The sequence below is a fragment of the Arachis hypogaea genome, chromosome 13, assembly GCF_003086295.3.
Source record: "Arachis hypogaea cultivar Tifrunner chromosome 13, arahy.Tifrunner.gnm2.J5K5, whole genome shotgun sequence".
Taxonomy (NCBI): domain Eukaryota; kingdom Viridiplantae; phylum Streptophyta; class Magnoliopsida; order Fabales; family Fabaceae; genus Arachis; species Arachis hypogaea.
The window spans coordinates 130,912,563-130,930,138 of record NC_092048.1 but is presented as its reverse complement, the minus strand read 5'-3'; the positions used below and the strand labels follow the sequence as shown (position 1 = coordinate 130,930,138).

The 17,576-nt window shown below is 35.4% G+C and overlaps 2 protein-coding genes across 3 annotated transcripts; both read left to right on the top strand.

The window, feature by feature from the left end:
* The first annotated feature begins 1,403 nt into the window (after window positions 1–1,403).
* LOC112733536 (homeobox-DDT domain protein RLT1) lies at window positions 1,404–10,920 on the top strand. 2 transcript variants are annotated; one of them, XM_025782520.3, is made up of 18 exons: window positions 1,404–2,345; window positions 2,456–2,902; window positions 3,213–3,295; window positions 3,620–4,030; window positions 4,154–4,243; window positions 4,353–4,517; window positions 4,614–4,836; window positions 4,975–5,075; window positions 5,187–5,273; window positions 5,378–5,530; window positions 5,643–5,798; window positions 6,450–6,659; window positions 6,735–7,442; window positions 7,520–8,065; window positions 8,265–8,885; window positions 8,980–9,084; window positions 9,182–9,436; window positions 9,717–10,920. In XM_025782520.3, the coding sequence occupies exons 1-18, from the start codon at window positions 2,162–2,164 to the stop codon at window positions 10,623–10,625; spliced, it is 5,454 nt and encodes a 1,817-aa protein (XP_025638305.1). In that variant the 5' UTR covers window positions 1,404–2,161; the 3' UTR covers window positions 10,626–10,920. The 2 variants fall into 2 exon arrangements, with proteins under 2 accessions (XP_025638305.1, XP_025638308.1); XM_025782523.3 differs by having other exon boundaries at window positions 1,405–2,345; window positions 3,225–3,295.
* Window positions 10,921–14,887: 3,967 nt separating this feature from the next.
* On the top strand, window positions 14,888–16,440 carry LOC112733535 (uncharacterized). The gene has a single exon (XM_025782519.3). The coding sequence runs from the start codon at window positions 15,268–15,270 to the stop codon at window positions 16,105–16,107; it is 840 nt and encodes a 279-aa protein (XP_025638304.1). The 5' UTR covers window positions 14,888–15,267; the 3' UTR covers window positions 16,108–16,440.
* The last annotated feature ends 1,136 nt before the right edge of the window (window positions 16,441–17,576 follow it).

Below are 17,576 nucleotides of genomic sequence, written 5' to 3'. Positions count from 1 at the left end.
TACTTTAGCTCATTAGCCCAATTTTAGGCCAAAATCTTTAAGATTAGCGTTTTAAATCACGCTTTAAATATTTTTGCTTTCTAAATCATAAATTCTAACTTTTTAATCTCTCTCACTCATAAATTATTTTTCTCAACTGCAGTAGCGGATAGATCACAGCTGGTACTGCCCGTCAATTTTCTGTTATGCGTTTTCACGCAGAAATTTATGTTTTCCAACTCAGAAAAATTCACTGAGTCCAAATATCATATTTAAATTTCCAAATTATGATTCTAAAATTTTCTAACCATTTTTGTCCATATTTAATTTATTGTTTATTTAATTACGATTTGACCGGATTTTACATTAAGGCCCTTTTTGGCTCTAGAAAATCTATTTTTTCACCTTTTAAAGCCTATTTACTCCTAAAATATTATCAATAAAAGTTCTCTTGAATAACAACAGAAAAAAATAACACAAGATCTAAGTTTAATTATTCTAAGTTAAAGTACAACATAAAAAATAAAAAACAAGATATCATAAAATTCATAAAACAACACACTAAAATTCATATCACATTAGCATTTACTTTCTTAAACTATGTTATTTATATAAGACGTACGGATCTGCAGATATCATTGCCAAATTCACAATCCGATCCTACCATAGTGCATATCGGATCGAATTCGGTCCGATAACTCTGCGAATCGGATAATATCTATAAAATTCGAATCGGATGCGAATAATTATCGCGAATATTATTCGATTAATGTACACCCTAATTTAGTTGAAAAAGTACTAATAGTCTAATATGCTATTTTTCCTAACAAAATGGTAATGTGGTTAAAATTGGAAAATGTAAAATTTAGTTTAGACTTTGGAGCACTTTCTTTTGGGCCCAGAGGGAAGAGGATGGAAGGCTGTCCATGAAAAGGCCCAAATGGAAGCCCACTAAAACATAAAAACGTGAAACATCGAGAGATCCCAAATCACTGAAATCAACCAAATAGAGCACACCACCGAAAACCAATAAACATGACTTTCATTTTACAATTAGAAGGACGAATCCGAAGCAAAGTCAGCAATTCATATCTCTCTTAATCAATAATCAGACAATTTCGTACAAACACATTAATTCACCAAAACTTTACAGTTTATAATAAGTTAATAACAAAGAAAAGAAAATAGTACTACTAGTACAAATCAAACAAACAAAACAAAATTAATATTAAAAATAGGAAACCCCAGACAATGACACGAGCCTTTGAAAAAAGTTCATCAAAATTAATACACACGCACCCAGTCACAGAAGCATTTAATTAATTATTTTGGTGTTGAGAAACTTAATTTTTGTTTTAGCAAAACCAAAAAGAAAAAAGACACAAATCTTAAAATAAAATAAAAAACGTAAAATTCGAGACTGAAAAAAAGAGAAACAAAAGAAAAAAAATATCAAAAGGAAAATAAAAGGAACGGGGATTCTTCTCATCTTTTTTTGTTTTTGTTTTTTTTTGCCCTCATTACGTCCTGTTTGACAGGAACATATATAGTTATACACAACACTCGCACTGACACCGTTCGTTCATAAAAAAGGGGAGATCTCAAAACAAATCTTTTTTTTAAAAAGAAAAATCTGTTTATTATTATTCGAAGAAGAAAATAAAAATTAAAGGGAAATTAATATGAAAGGTGGTGGTGGAATTATAGTAGGAGCAGTCAAGAGCAACTGTTGTTGTAATTGGTTGATTAATTTTGGTTTTGGATTATTATTATTATTCTTACTTCTTCATCTTCTCATTATTATTGTTTTTTCTCGGTTCTTTTATTATTCTTCTTTGTTGTTGTTGTTCTTTTTCAATCCCTCATCACACGCTGCTTTTCTATTTTCCTTTTACCTTAATTTATTATTGTTATTGTCAATTTCGTCATTCGCTAATCCTTGTTCTGCCTTTTTTCCATTCCTTGACTATCACGGAATTTTGGTTCAAGAAGAGAGAGAAAGCCGTAGAGATAGAAACACAAACTCAATTGATTCTTTTCGGGTACCCTAATTTTGGTGTTGCTTCGTTTGGTTTCTTTCTTTTATTTGTTTTCTCTAGCGTGTTCTGCGATTTCTAGGGTTTGTGAAAGGGGGAATCACGGATAGAGGGAGAAAGTTTCGATCTTTGATCGATTTTCGTCGATGGAGGGGGAGGGTGGTTCAGAGGGAGAGAATAATCAGAGAAGGGGTGGCACAGATGATAATAGCAATGAAAATATCAATGGAAGCAATAGCAAAGTTGCGAATTCCAATGAGGGGCAGAGCAAGCCCAAGCGCCAGATGAAGACACCCTATCAACTCGAAACCCTCGAGAAAGCTTATGCCTGTGAGTCTTCCTTACCCAGCAACCCTTGTTCCTCAATTTTAATTGTTCAGTAAAATTCAGATGTTTTTTTGGGTTAATTCGGTGATTTTGTTTTTTTGTGTTTTGATTAGTGGAGACGTACCCTTCTGAGGCTATGAGGGCCGAGCTATCGGAGAAATTGGCGTTGTCTGATCGGCAGCTGCAGATGTGGTTCTGCCACCGGAGGCTGAAAGACAAGAAAGACTTGCCAACCAAGAAGCCGCCGAAGAAGGCCGTGGAGAAAGTGCGGGAGCCAGAGCCTGAACCAGTGCCGGATTCCCCAGTGGATGACCACAGATTGGGCCCCGAGCTAGGCAATGAGAATGGATCCGGGTCTGGTTCTGGGTCAAGCCCGTTTACCCGGTCAGAGTCCAGGAGTGTGGCGCCGCGGGGTTATTATGAATCACAGCAGGCTGCGCTCGAGCTCAGAGCAATTTCTTGTGTGGAGGCACAGTTAGGGGGGCCATTGAGGGAAGATGGACCCATTCTAGGAATAGAGTTTGATGCATTGCCACCAGATGCATTTGGGGCGCCCTTAGGTACATATAATCAGAGAATTTGTATTCCTATTTTCACTTACAGAAAGACTGCGTAGCTAAAATTGTTGAGTTAAACATTGATATCCTATGTTTCACATATCTTAACCGAATTCTCTTGCATTGTTCATCATGATGATACTATTGACCATGGTGGCTATATTTTGGAAAATATATAAGTGCAGTCTGTTTTGTTTGAATAAGTTTTGGTATAAAGCCTTGAAACAATTATGGTGACGTAGACCACGTTGCTTGTCATAGGGTCGTGCAACTTGTTTTGTGACTGACGCTTCTTGTGTTTGTTTCTATGGAGCAACCATTGCAGAACAGCAGAAGCGACCAAGTCATGCCTATGACAGTAAAGTTTATGAAAGACATAATGCTAGACCAAATAAGGTTGGTTTTATGGTTTCATTATCCTTAACAGTATGGTCTCTTTGTAATGTAACTAGTGTCGAGCTGTATATGTGGCTTATGATTTCAGTCATAAGTTTGGTGATGCAATGGCATTTATTTATCCTGTAGTTCTTATGATGTTTGGTTTTCTACCTTTTGATCAATTACGAGTAGAAGTACTTGAAATTAGATACATGGATGTTTATGTTAGTATTTTAATTAACATAAAATGGCTGGTAGAATACAGGATTCTTCTGGTGATAAATATTCATACTGCTAGAATGCTTTATTTTAGAATTTGCTTATAAATGAGGTCTATTTTAGGCTATGGCAAGGGCATTCCATGAATATCAATTTCTACGGAACCAGGCTGGCCCCAGGTCTGATGGTTTTGGACAATATCCCCAACATCATTTACATGATCCGATGGAAGGTCCTGCAAGAAATACCCATTTTGCACATGGAACTGAACAGTTACATAGAAGTCATGCTACCCAAGGTCATTCTTCTCGAGTCCGTATTTTACCTCAACAAGATAAGCAAGGGATTCCTCATCCATCTCCTCCTCAAGATGATGATGTTGCTTCCCAAAAGCAATTGCACACAAATGTAGTGAACACTGGAGTGAACTCTCATTCTACTGATTACCAAATTGTTGGGCCCGAAAATCCCTATAACCCACCAGGTGGACAAGTTTCCCATATCACTACAATGCAGATTGAGAAAAAACGAAAGGTATCTTATTCTATATGTGATAATTGATGTGTTAGACTCAAATCATCAACTCATGAAAGCTGAAACTATTTAATGTATCTTTTGTAAAGGATGACCAAAATTTTGTAACCATCTTTATTGTAGAGTGATGATGCTAGAAGTGCAAGGGAAGTTGAAGCCCATGAGATGAGGATCAAGAAAGAGCTTGAGAAACAAGATAACCTTAGACGAAAGGTTTTGTTGAAATTAAATTTAGCTTGCTATATGACCTTTGTAGAGGTTTAAATGAATCACAGTTGCATTCATTTAAATTGATCCCCATCTTTCTCTCTCCTTTTTTTAGAATGAAGAGCGAATGAGGAAAGAAATGGAGAGACAAGATCGTGAAAGAAGGAAGGAAGAAGAAAGGTTGATGCGTGAGAGACAGCGAGAAGAGGAAAGATTAAGGCGTGAGCAAAAACGTGAACTCGAACGAAGGGAAAAGTTTTTGCTGAAAGAAAATTTGAAAGTAAGATTGTAATCCTAGTATTGATGGTCTTGCATTTAGAGAACTTAGGTATTTAGTTGATCATTTCCCTGTTTTCACATGTTGTATCTTAAAAAGGCTGAGAAAATGAGGCAAAAGGAAGAGCTTCGCAAAGAGAAAGAAGCAGAGAGACGCAAAGCTGCCTTGGAAAAGGCAACTGCTCGTAGAATAGCTAAGGAATCCATGGAACTAATTGAAGATGAACAACTGGAATTGATGGAGCTTGCTGCTTCAAGCAAGGGATTGTCCTCTATAATTCATCTTGATTTTGATACTCTGCAAAACCTTGAATCATTTAGGGGTAAGCAATTTATTTTGTTTTTGTTTTCTGTAATTTTATATATTTAACTTCTTTCGTAATCTACCATTTGTCTGCAAATACAGAAAATTTGAATGAATTTCTGCCTTTTATTTCTAAGACTTTCTTGTTATTTTGAAGATTCATTGTGTGTTTTCCCACCTAAGAGTGTAAAGCTAAGAAAACCATTTGCGATCCAACCCTGGATTAACTCAGAAGAGAATGTTGGCAACCTTCTCATGGTATGGTATCATCATCATTATGCTTTCCTTATAAAATACGTAACGTACCAGATCTTTACATTCCACTTTTTTCTTGAATTAACGCTTGAATGCTGTGATGGTCTACTTCAGGTTTGGAAATTTTTGATTACTTTTGCTGATATTCTTGAGTTGTGGCCTTTTACTCTCGATGAGTTTGTGCAAGCTTTTCATGATTACGTGAGTCAGATTGGGCTTTCATGAGCTGGTGATTTTGTGCTTTCAGTTAAACTATTTTTGTGCAGTGGTGAAGCTCATCCTGTGTTCAAACCATTTGATTTCAGGATTCAAGACTGTTGGGTGAAATACATGTTGCTCTCCTTAAGGTGATAATAAAAGACATTGCAGATGTTGCAAGGACACCTTCCACTGGATTAGGAATGAGCCAAAATGGTGCAGCTAATTCAGGAGGTGGCCATCCAGAGATTGTGGAAGGGGTCAGTTCAGATATTTTGTCAAATTTTGTATCTGTTTTTTTCCCATTAGAACCAGTGGTTTTATTTGGGGGGACACTCATGTGATTTATTTATTATTTTTTGAATGCATCAGGCATATGCATGGGGCTTTGACATACGTAATTGGCATAAGCACTTAAATCAGTTGACATGGCCAGAAATTTTTCGACAGCTAGCATTAGCAGCAGGTTATGGACCACAGTTGAAGAAAAGAAATATTACATGGTCATATGCAAATGATAAAGATGAGGTTCGGTACTCAAATCTGTTTCTTTTTAAATAAGTTTTGGCTTAAACTTTTATGAATTTTATGTTTACATGAGGATATGGAAAGGGGTGGAAAGGGAAGGAACTATGGAAGGAGACTTATTTACTGTCGTTTGAGTGTTCAAATAAAAATAAGGCAGGCATACCTTTCCCTTTGTTTGAGAGATAAAATAGAAGGGAAAAAGGGTTGTAGCATTATATTTCTCATAATGGAAGTAATAGTGTATGATGGAAGTACATAGTATGCCTTTAATTCCATAAATTCTTAAATGAAAAATATAGAATCCCTTTTTCCTTTTGAACTTCCAAATAAAAAGGCATTTTGATTTTAAGAGGGATGGAAGGAGGGGATTACTTGGCCTTTCCCCTCATTAAAATCATGCAAACAAGAGTAATGACAATTTTTTTTCCTTTCCCTTCTTAGCATCCAAACAATACAATAGTGATGTTAAGAAAAAGAACTACATTGTTTTAATTATAGGACTTCAAAGAAATTGAAGATAAAATCTCAGGTGCAAATTTGATGTTAGCTTTTGGTCGCCATGGATGTTTTGCCGACATTTTTTAATAAAAAGTTTGTTTTCATTTGGAATCCAGTTTAATATGTTTTGTTTTCCCTCTCATTAATTTACAGGGCAGGAGTTGTGAAGATATCATTTCTACACTTAGAAATGGTTCAGCAGCTGAACATGCTGTGGCAAAAATGCGGGAGAGAGGTCTACTAGCACCTCGAAAATCAAGGCACCGCTTAACTCCTGGAACAGTAAAGTTTGCTGCATTTCATGTTCTCTCACTTGAAGGTGGTGAAGGATTGACAGTACTAGAACTTGCAGAAAAAATTCAGGTAAGCTGCCTCTTCAATTTAAATGCTTTTGTAAATTGTTAGCTTTGTGCTTAACTTCTTATAACAATCTGTCAGAAATCTGGCCTTCGGGACCTGACAACTAGCAAGACACCAGAGGCATCGATTTCTGTCGCTTTGACAAGAGATGCTAAGCTTTTTGAGAGAATAGCTCCATCGACATATCGCGTACGTACTGCATTTAGAAAGGATCCGGCGGATGCTGAGTCTATTCTTTCAGAAGCAAGAAAGAAAATTCAGATATTTGAAAATGGGTTTCTAGCTGGTGAAGACGCTGATGAGGTTGAACGAGAAGACGATATTGAAAGAGATGATGTTGAAAGATATGATGATGTAGAAAGAGAAGAAGAGTCAGAAAGTGAAGAAGTTGATGATGATCCTGAAGTTGACGATTTGCTAGGTCCTTCAAGTGCTAACAAAACATCTGAACTGTGTGATGATTTCTCATCTATTGGAAAAGAAAGTTTGGGTCATAAGGTAGAACTTATTCAAGATCAGTTTGAGAAGGATCTTCCGGAGAATGGTACTAAGGATGTGGATGGTTCTAAAGATGCTCATCTTCCAGATGCTATCACTGGACAACCCGTTATTACAAACTTTGAGGAAGATAATATGGAAATTGATGAAAGCAAGACTGGAGAGTCATGGGTTGAAGGGCTTGCAGAAGGAGAATATTCTGATCTCAGTGTAGAGGAACGTTTAAATGCTCTTGTTGTATTGGTTGGTGTGGCAAATGAAGGAAATTCAATCCGCGTTGTTCTCGAGGTAAACTTTATTCTTTAGGATGTATCTAAGTTAATTTTCATGTGTAGTTTATTGAATTGACCTGAATAGTTTTCCAGGATCGTTTGGAAGCAGCAAATGCTCTGAAGAAGCAAATGTGGGCAGAAGCTCAGATAGATAAAATTCGACTGAGAGATGATAATGTAAATAAATCAGATTTTCCATCTATCAATGGGAATAAAGTTGAACCACAATACACAAGTCCTGCTGTGGGGGGGAACCAAAGCCCATTGCTTGACATAAACATTGACAATAATAATAATAATGAGGCATCGCCTAGCACTGCAGAAAATAAAAAAGCTGCAGTTGTACAGAACCTTGCCATGGAAAAGCCCTCAATAGGTCAAGATTACTGCATTGGTCCAGATAACCCTCAAACTCAACTATCTGCTCCCTATTCGAAAAGGTCTCGTTCTCAGTTGAAATCATATATTTCTCACATGGCAGAAGAGATGTCCGTATACAGGTCTTTACCCCTTGGTCAAGATCGCAGACATAATCGTTATTGGCAATTCGTTGCATCTGCTTCTTGCAATGATCCTGGCTCTGGCAGGATCTTTGTTGAATATCTTGATGGCAATTGGAGGCTTATTGATTCTGAAGAGGTAGAGATTGCTTTGGTTTTGCCTTTTCCATTTTTCTCGCATATGCGGATCCTTCTTGCTGATCGATTCACTTCTTAGTCATCCAACATATATCCTGTTTTCATTGTCTCTTATCACTAAACAAATTCCATCTTAACTATATGCTTAGTTCTTCTTAATTCTTACAATATACATAATTTATTCAACCAATCCTGTGCAGGCCTTTGATGCTCTTTTTAATTCACTGGATTTGCGTGGGATCAGGGAATCTCATTTGCGCATAATGTTGCAAAAGATTGGAAGTTCCTTCAAAGAAAATGTTAGGAAGAATGCACAATCTGCCAATATTGGAAGCAGAGATGAAAGTAATATTAAAAATGAAGCTGATGAAGCAGAGTCCAGTCCTGATTGCCATGCATTGTCTGACAGTCCCAGCAGTACACTCTGTGGCTTGAACTCTGATACATCTGAAACTTCTTCATCATTCAAAATTGAGCTTGGGAAAAGTGAGAGTGAGAAGAAAGGTGCCTTGAGAAGGTATCAAGATTTCCAGAAATGGATGTGGAAAGAATGCTATAACTCATCCATATTATCTGCAATGAAATATGGGAAAATGAGATGCAAACCTCAGGTGGACATCTGTGATATCTGCCTCAACCCTTATTTCTTTGAAGACTCCCATTGCAATTGTTGCCATCGTACTTTTCCCTCAAATAACGGATTTAATTTTTCAAAACATATATTTCAATGTGGGGGCAAATTGTCCAAAGATATTTGTATTCTGGATTGTTCTCTTCCCTTGAGGACAAGGTTGCTTAAGGCCCTGCTGGCTTTTATTGAGGTGAGTTGATTATTACTTTACGTTGTTAACTATCTTTTGGTGAAATTTTATGTTAACTTTGAGGGTTATATTATACTCATATTTTGATTTACAGGCATCTGTTCCCTCCGAAGCGTTTCAATCAACTTGGACAGAAGATACTAGAAGGCATTGGGGTTTGAAGTTAAGCAAATCATCTTCTGTCGAGGAACTTCTTCAGGTTTGACATATTAGTATTTTATCTTCCTTATCTTCACATTATTTTTAAGGTAAGGAATCCGTACTCAAGAGATTTCCGAATTTAACATGTTTTTCAGTTATTGACTGTGTTTGAGAGAGCAATAAAGCGAGATTTTTTATCGTCATCCTTCTCAACAACACAAGAATTGTTGGGATCAAGCAGTATGTCAGAGAGTGCTTTTACCGATCCTGAATCTGTTGCTGTACTTCCATGGGTTCCACAGACCACCTCAGCTGTGTCTCTCAGACTCTCTGAGTTTGATGCGTCCATTAGCTATGTTCAGCTTGAAAAATCTGAGCATCGCAGGGAGAAAGAAACTATAGAATACATGGTCAGTCTTTGTTATCCTTCATTGCTTTTAACTTCTCTAGCTTTTGCTCTTGAATTTAACTGCAATCAGTCTTTGATATTACCAGGAAACGTTTGAAATGAATAAGTTAAGATGTCATTTATATTCTTGTGAAACTGCTGAAGTGAGATACTTTCTTATTGTTATAATATCTTTTAACCAATTGGGGTTTAAGAGTTTGGCTGGACAATTTTCATTCTACTGGACAATCTTCATTCTAATAATAGTCAATAATCTTCTAACTTGCTTTGCTTTCATACAGAAGCTTCCTTCAAGATCTAATCCTTTCAAATCTAGTAGAGTAGTGGAACCAGCAGACTTGGACCATGATGAATTCATGAAAGTTAGGTCTGCTCCCATGAAAATTGTAAAAAGTGGCAATAAACGTGGGCGGGGGAATAGTGATAAAGGACGGGGTAAAAAGATAGCTAAAAGAATGCATGATTCCAAACAAGATACTGGCCGCCGCATTGTTAAGGTCACAGAGAATCTTAGTCAAAGACTAAAACAGCAGGGGCAAGGAGCACAAGGACAAAGTGGTGGACGTGGTCGCCGAACTGTCAGGAAAAGACGAGTGGAAAAGAGGGCTGTTGAAGATTTGCTGCTGGGCCACAAGGCTGGCACACACAGTTCCAATATTGTTAGAGAACCATTGAGAAACCTGGATGAGGAATGGGATGATGATGAAAAGGCAAGTCCCATGACTTCCATCCACATGGGGGCTGCCGACAATAGTAACAGTGCCGAAGAGGCAGATTCTGATGACAATGCTCAAGTAGCAGAGTCCAACGACAATGCTCAAGCAGCAGATTCGGATGACAATGCTCAAGAAGTGGATTCCGATGACAATCCTCTAGAAGTGGACTCAGATGACAATGCTCAAGCAGTGGACTCAGATGACAATGGCCAAGCAGTGGAATATGATCAAGGAAACTGGGGAATAGGTTTCAATAACACCCCCAACAGGTGGAGTAGGGATGTGGTTGGAATGATTGATGAAGATGTAGAAGCTTCAGACGAGGACAATGACAACAATGTTGGGCTTGAAGAGAACGAAGAGGAAGAATCAGAGGGTGATGATGTTATGAGTGAGGAGGGTTCAGATGGAATTGCAGATAGAGTTTTGAATGATGACTCGGACTCTGATGATTCTGAAGATTCATCTGATTAGAACAATGTTTTTGATTCAACGGAAGGAAGGGGTTGGATGTGGAGGCTGCATTACATTTTTGATATTGCAGCTTTAATACTAAGTATGAAGCACCAAGTCATGCCATTCCGTGGCTTGAAACTGAGAGTAGACAGAGAGATACATTGTATATTATCCATTGCAAAAATGGAGCTTTGTAATTTTAAGCACTCTGAAACGGAGGGAGGGCCTTTAAGGCCGCCCTTACCCTTATTGTTTCTTTTCTGGTTATAGATATTCATTAATTAATAAAGGTCTTAGTTATTATTTAAGTCAATGATATAGCTATTTTGAGTTTATTAATTTCATGGGTTAAACCCAAATGTGATCTTTTGAGTTTACTGATCATAAATTTCTCTCTTGAAAGATCAGTTGAAGAAGGAATTTGAAATCAATTTCAACAACCGAAAAGTTTCAGCATCAGGTCCTGCTTCAAAGTTGAAAATATGTATCGGCAGTTAATTTTTGGTTTTTATTTGAGTAATGAAGTCTTCCTTTATTAGTTCACTTGTCTCGCTCACTAGATGATAATGATGTAGTGAAACTTGTTCTTTCTTTCTTTTTAATTAATTTATTTCTACAATATGATAAACATGTAAATATTGTACCCCTTCTCTACAAGTCTTTTGAAAAGGAAAGTGAATGCTTTCACTTTGACTTTATTTTCTCATATGTAGTGTTGCCCTCGTCTTAGTTTGCTTTTTTCTTTTTGGTGTCTCCTCGTCTTAATTTGCTTTGACCCCTCATCCTTCTATTTATTCCGTTTTAGAAGAGAGCAGAAAGTAATCGAAAGTTTGGTTCCGCCAATTGCGCCAATCCACTTCACTTCATTCAAGGAGAATAAAGGGCAAATAAAAATAAAAAAGAAAAGCAAAAAGAAATGAGAAGAGAAAACTTTATGGCAAATTGAATTCTCTCCACATACAGAATACTGCAAAATTAAAAATAAAATGTTGGTCGTCTTTTAATTTTCAATCTTTAGTCAGTCTTTTTAAAAATTTATTATTATTTAATTAATTTAAATATCAACTTTCACATATTAATTGTTTAAAAAATTAAAAAAAATATTTATTTTTTATTTTCTCTCTCTTCTAAAGATTGAATAAGAACAATATTTAAAAGATATCTAGTTACACATAGAAACAAATCTATTAGATAGTAGAGAAGTTGAGCCAAGGGATTCGGCCACGGCCGAAAGTCAAACCTTGTTAGTTTGTTGTGTCTAATGCAGAATGCTATTGCGTTTCAGATTCATTCTATTTTATTACATATAAAAACATTATATGACTTAGTCCATAACATATATCAAAATCATGTGTTACTACTAATGGAGCTTTTAAAAAAAATAGAAACCGGTTAAAATTAGCTTCTCATAGAGAGGATAGAGTTGTCTGAAAGTTTAATAGGTAAGGTATTTTTTCTACTAATTCTATTGTGCAGGTATTATAAGCAGAAACATTTTCGGATGACGTAACAAGCTATAGCTTTACCAAGATTCTTTGGAAAGGATTAACCCCTCTAAGAATAGAGTTGTTTGTCTGATTTGTATTGATAGGCAAGATAAATACAAAGGAAAGGTTGTGTCGGTTAGGAATTGTTAATCAAGGTGATAATTTGTGTGTATTATGTAATAAGGATGTTGAATATGTTCATCACTTGTTTTTTGGCTGTGAATTTACTTGACAGGTGTAGTGTGCTTGGTTATCTGTATTTGGCAGAGAATGGTCCTGTCCAGGTACTTTAAAGGAACATTTTTAAAACTGGACAGGTGTTACAAGTAGGAAAGAGGAGCGTAACAAATGGTTCATAAGTTATTTCGCGGTTGTTTGAAACGTTTGGTTGAAAAAGAACAGGAGGCTGTTTCAGAATATAGAAAAAAGTGTTGAAGAAACCTTCAACATGTCTCTAATTCACTGCAAGGAGTGAAAGTGTAAAAATCCTTTTTATTGTTGATGGCAATGCTAGAGATGACATCGAACTTCACTTGTGTGTTGAATATTTTTTCATTTAAAAAAAATAAAAAAATAACAAAAATATACTTGAAAATTTATACAGTGATTATAATTACATCTAAATAATTTAATGAGTCATATATATATATATATATATATATATATATATATTTCGATAGACATATTTATCTTTCTGACCGTGTGCCTCTTAGTTTTACTACACGTGGAAAGATTTTGGCCTAAAATGATACTGTTAGTATAAGTGATGTGTCTATTTTATTGTCATGTAAGATAAAATTATTTTAGAATTAAATTTTTAAGTAAAAATACCTAAACCATCTATCTTTTTATTTCCAGAAATTGCCAACATTTCTGAAACCCTAACAGAGAACAAAAAATATGGCTTTACTTCAAGAAACGAAGAGCCCCATATTCCAAAAAACTAATAGAGGCACACGTCTATAGCTAAAAAAGTGAATGTGTTTATTAGAGCAAATAAATCATATGTACACATGACTTATTAAATAATTTAAATATAATTATAATCACTATGTAAATTTTTAAGTATATTTTTATCCATTATAATTTGGTAGTAGAGAATACAACACACTAGCTCACTAGATTTCTTTTTTTTTGTTGTCATAGACACACACACACTCCCTTTAGTTTTTCCTTTGGTGGTGACCAGTGGGCTTTAGACTAGTCTAAGTGACTGAATTGAACTAGACACTTCCACTTTATAAAATCAACTTTCATGATTATTGCTACCTGCACTTTCTCATTGTGATCTCATTTCTTGCACAAAGAAACTTCCAAGAAGCGCTTCTTTACCTTCAATCCATCCTTTTGAAATTGTTCACCCCTGTCCTTTTTCTTTTTCTCTTTCTCTTAGCTTTCATAGGCATCCATCTCCATACCTTATGAATGATGACTATAATATATAGTTTCTTACTTTGCTTAACAAAACTATATTCATTCAATGACTGCCTAGAGACTGCTATGCCTATAGGCTCTTTTTTTTTCTTCGCTAAGAACCAATGATAATAAATTCAGAATTGGAAATACTATTTAACATCTTCTATAACGTAGTCACATTTTTTTTATGTCCTCCTTTTATGGGATGAATGAAGTAAACAACTAAGATAGCATAATCACATGAACATGACCACTGACCAATGTAGTAGTTGGCTTTGCATACATAATACATGAAAGTGATGAAACACACAAATGCACCGTTGAATAAGTGTTATTTAGCGAGGAAATTAAAACACACTGCATTATTCGTGAAAATTCCATCAGTTCCCAAAAACATATTGAATTTGACATTAACAAACTTAGATTTCAGTGACTCCACTCTACAGTTCCAAAACCAAAAAGAACAATGAACGAATGAATGAATGAAATTCAATTGAATACCGACCTTGGTGCCACTAACTTTGAGAAATGGCCACTACTAAATAAGCGCGTTGTTGATGAGGATATCGGATCATAGAGTAAGTCATCACTGCTCAAAGGAGTAAAAGGATTAGGTGCACTCCATAGTGTACACAAAAGCATAGACCATTCTCACATGGACATGGTTAGTGCCACCAAATGCTATTATTTTCTTATGTCCCACCCACTCCCACAATCCACACGCATCATTACTCTCTCTCTCTCTATCGTTCTCATTTTCATATATATACACTACTTACCTTCCACTTTTAATTTTTGACAAACATTAATTATTACCTTATAAGGTGGTAATCTTCTTAATTAAGTCTCACTTAACTGTAATCTTCCTCGGGATTTCCTTTGACGCCATTTATGGGTGTTAATGATATTTTTTCTGTCTAAAAATTTTTAATTGTAAAAGTTAACTTTGCCATTTCTTTATTTATTTGTGTTTCATAGAGCCCTAATTTATGGTGCAATTTGCACTAAATAAACAATTGTGAGTGTTCGGATAACTAAAATCAGTAATTGGGAATAATAATGCACATCACCCACCCAAACTTCCCCTTTTCAGTTTATGATGCTACTGAAATCACTAGTGCTTGCTTAGAAGAAACGTTATATCTATTAGGATGTTAGTTTATTAAATGTTTGGCTTTATTAGTATATGGTCTAAAGAGAAAGAGAAAGAGAAAGATAGGATAAATGACCAGGCTTTTGCACTATTAAATTATCCATCGTGTCCAAGTGTCATATATGCATGCCGTATGCCACTGCTAATAAACTGGTTTTTTTTTTACATATATTTAATCATAATTCATATATTGTTATAAAGTAAAAATATTAAGTTATACATACATAATAAAGTTCAGAATAAATGTCATTTTCAGTGCTTAACTATTTGCCCGATAAACTTCTCATTTTTTAAGAAATCTAAAAATTCAAATCGGTCTCTATCTACTTTGATATATGTATGTTACAGTCCCTATTTACTTTGAGTAAATGCCTTTTTCGGTCCCTAATCAGGGACTGGAGCGTACATATATCAAAGTAGATAGAGACCGATATAGATTTTAAATTTTTTAGGAGTGAAAAGTCTATCAAACAAATGGTTAGAGACCGAAAATCACATTTACTCTAAAATTTAAGTAGCTCTATATAAAGTTGGAAAAACCAAAGGTATTATAGGGTAACAGAGAGTCTCAAGCATCCTTCCTGTCTTTGACTGTGACTTAGGTATGGCTCCATCCTCAAACCTCATTTCTCTCCTTTTCTTGACAACCCTTCTGTTTTCTCTGCAAACTGATGCAAGAGAGAGCCAGTTCTTCAGCAAAGTCCCCCATTTCAACAACAATGTCAAAGACACACAGGTTGTTCCCAACAATGAAGGACCAATAGAGCAAAAACAAGCTGTGTTCATCCCTGAGGCAGATAACAGCTATGGCTTATATGGCCATGAATCTGGCCTCAACCCTCCCTCCTCCTCCACCTCCACCACTACTTACCAGCCATATAAAACTGAGTCTGAGGAAACTAGCAAGTTTACCAACAACAACAACAATTTCTATAGCTTTAACAAAGATTCCTTTAGCACCAACCAAAATGAATTGAGTGATGCAAGGCTTGCCGGGAATTCTTATAGCAGCAGCAGCAACAATAACAACAACAACAACTATTTCTTCGACAACACCAAGGATAATGGATTCAGTGGCACAAAGTACACAGAAGGAGGATACAACTCTCCCATGGAAAACCAGAACAGCAACCAGAAGTATTACTACAACAACAATAATGACAGATACTCTTTCAACAACAATAATGGTGCCAACAACAGGTACTTCTACAACAATGATGAGAGGCAAGGGTTGAGTGACACCAGGTTTATGGAGGGTGGTAAATACTTTTATGATGTTAACTCAGAGAAGTACAACCCAACAGCAAGAGCAGGAGTGAGCTCTGAGAACTGGTACAATAATAGGGGCTACTTTGGCAACAACAACTACGACAACAAGAAATCTATGGAAGGTTACCAGAACCAAGAGGTTTTTGAGGATGACCAAGAGGTCTTCGAGCCATGATGAGTTAGCCAAGTGAACTTCAGAGTTCACTTTGCATTATTGCTTGCTTTGGAGTATTCATAGTATGGGGTGTTCAATGTTGTTTTTTATCTGTACCTTAGATCAAGATTCACAAAAAAGAATTAAAAGGGTAGGTTTATTTATGGGGTGTTAATTAAATGTTTTTACTTAATGATAATCCTATTAAATCTTGCCCAAGATTTAGAAATACTGTCCATGTATAATGTCATATTTGTCTCCGTTTATTTAGTTGTCAACGTGATAATATATCATCAAATGTTTATGTAACACTTTTATATTATTGAATGTTTTAATTTAATTTTTTACTTTTAACTTTTTGTTTTCAAAACCAGCCCAAAGATAGTGGTGCATGACTTTGAGAGTGATACCTTCCCTTCTGTATCACACTTAGAGTTTCAATAATCACCATTCACCAACAACTATGGCAAGTAAGAAAGATAGTGATTAGTGATTATGTTAGGACTGCTAAATTAGCCTTTATTTGCTGCTATACTACTGAGAATGCCATTCCTTCTGTGGTGCCATTTTTCTCACCAAGTTTATTTCCATTTAAAATTCATAGTTAGACTGTTATAGTAACATGGTTCATTCTGTTCATGTACTCATGTTTGCTTCTCAGGGATACAAAAATAAAGTAATGAATACCTTTTCCCACTCTCTGGTTGTGATTCTTGGCCAATTTGCCTAGTTTCTGTCATTTGTCAATTAAGCAGTGCAGAAATCAGTAGCATGATCTATTATTTCAACTTCATCAATTTTATTCATTATCAAAAGATAAACTCAAACGGCATTAAGCCTCCGTTTGTTTACAGGGACACAGAAACACATAATTGTGTTTGGCAAAGAGACATGGATAAAAATAATGTATTTAAAGATACTAAATTAGTGTATTTTGTATCCATCCTGATAGGAAGGACACAAGGACACTAATAAGAGACACAACTTATTTTTTATTTTTTCTCTTATTATTCTTATTAATTTTTCATGATTATATTTTTTATTATTATATTTTTCATCTTAAATTTTTTAAATGAAAAAAATGAGAATAAGTTAAATTTTTATAATTTGTTCTAATTTTTCATCAAACAAAATACAAAAACACAAAATCAGTGTCTTATTCTATCCTATTCTAAAAATAAATGCAGCCTAAGTGAACACAAAATCAGTGTCTTATTCTATTCTATTCTCAAAAATAAATGCAGCCTAAGTGTCTATTCAATAATTGATTGGACCCGCATGCTAATTGCTAAACAGCTAAAGTACCTAAATTGTTAAAGCAGACAAATAGTTTTTTTCCCTCCGTGATTGACGGTTCTACAAAACGCACCACCCGATTTTGTCGCACTTTATCTATGCTCTTTGTCACCATGAATTTTAAAATTAAAAAAAAGGCTTGCATTGCATGTAAAATGTAAAATGTCTTACCTATATGTCTACTAGTAGTACTA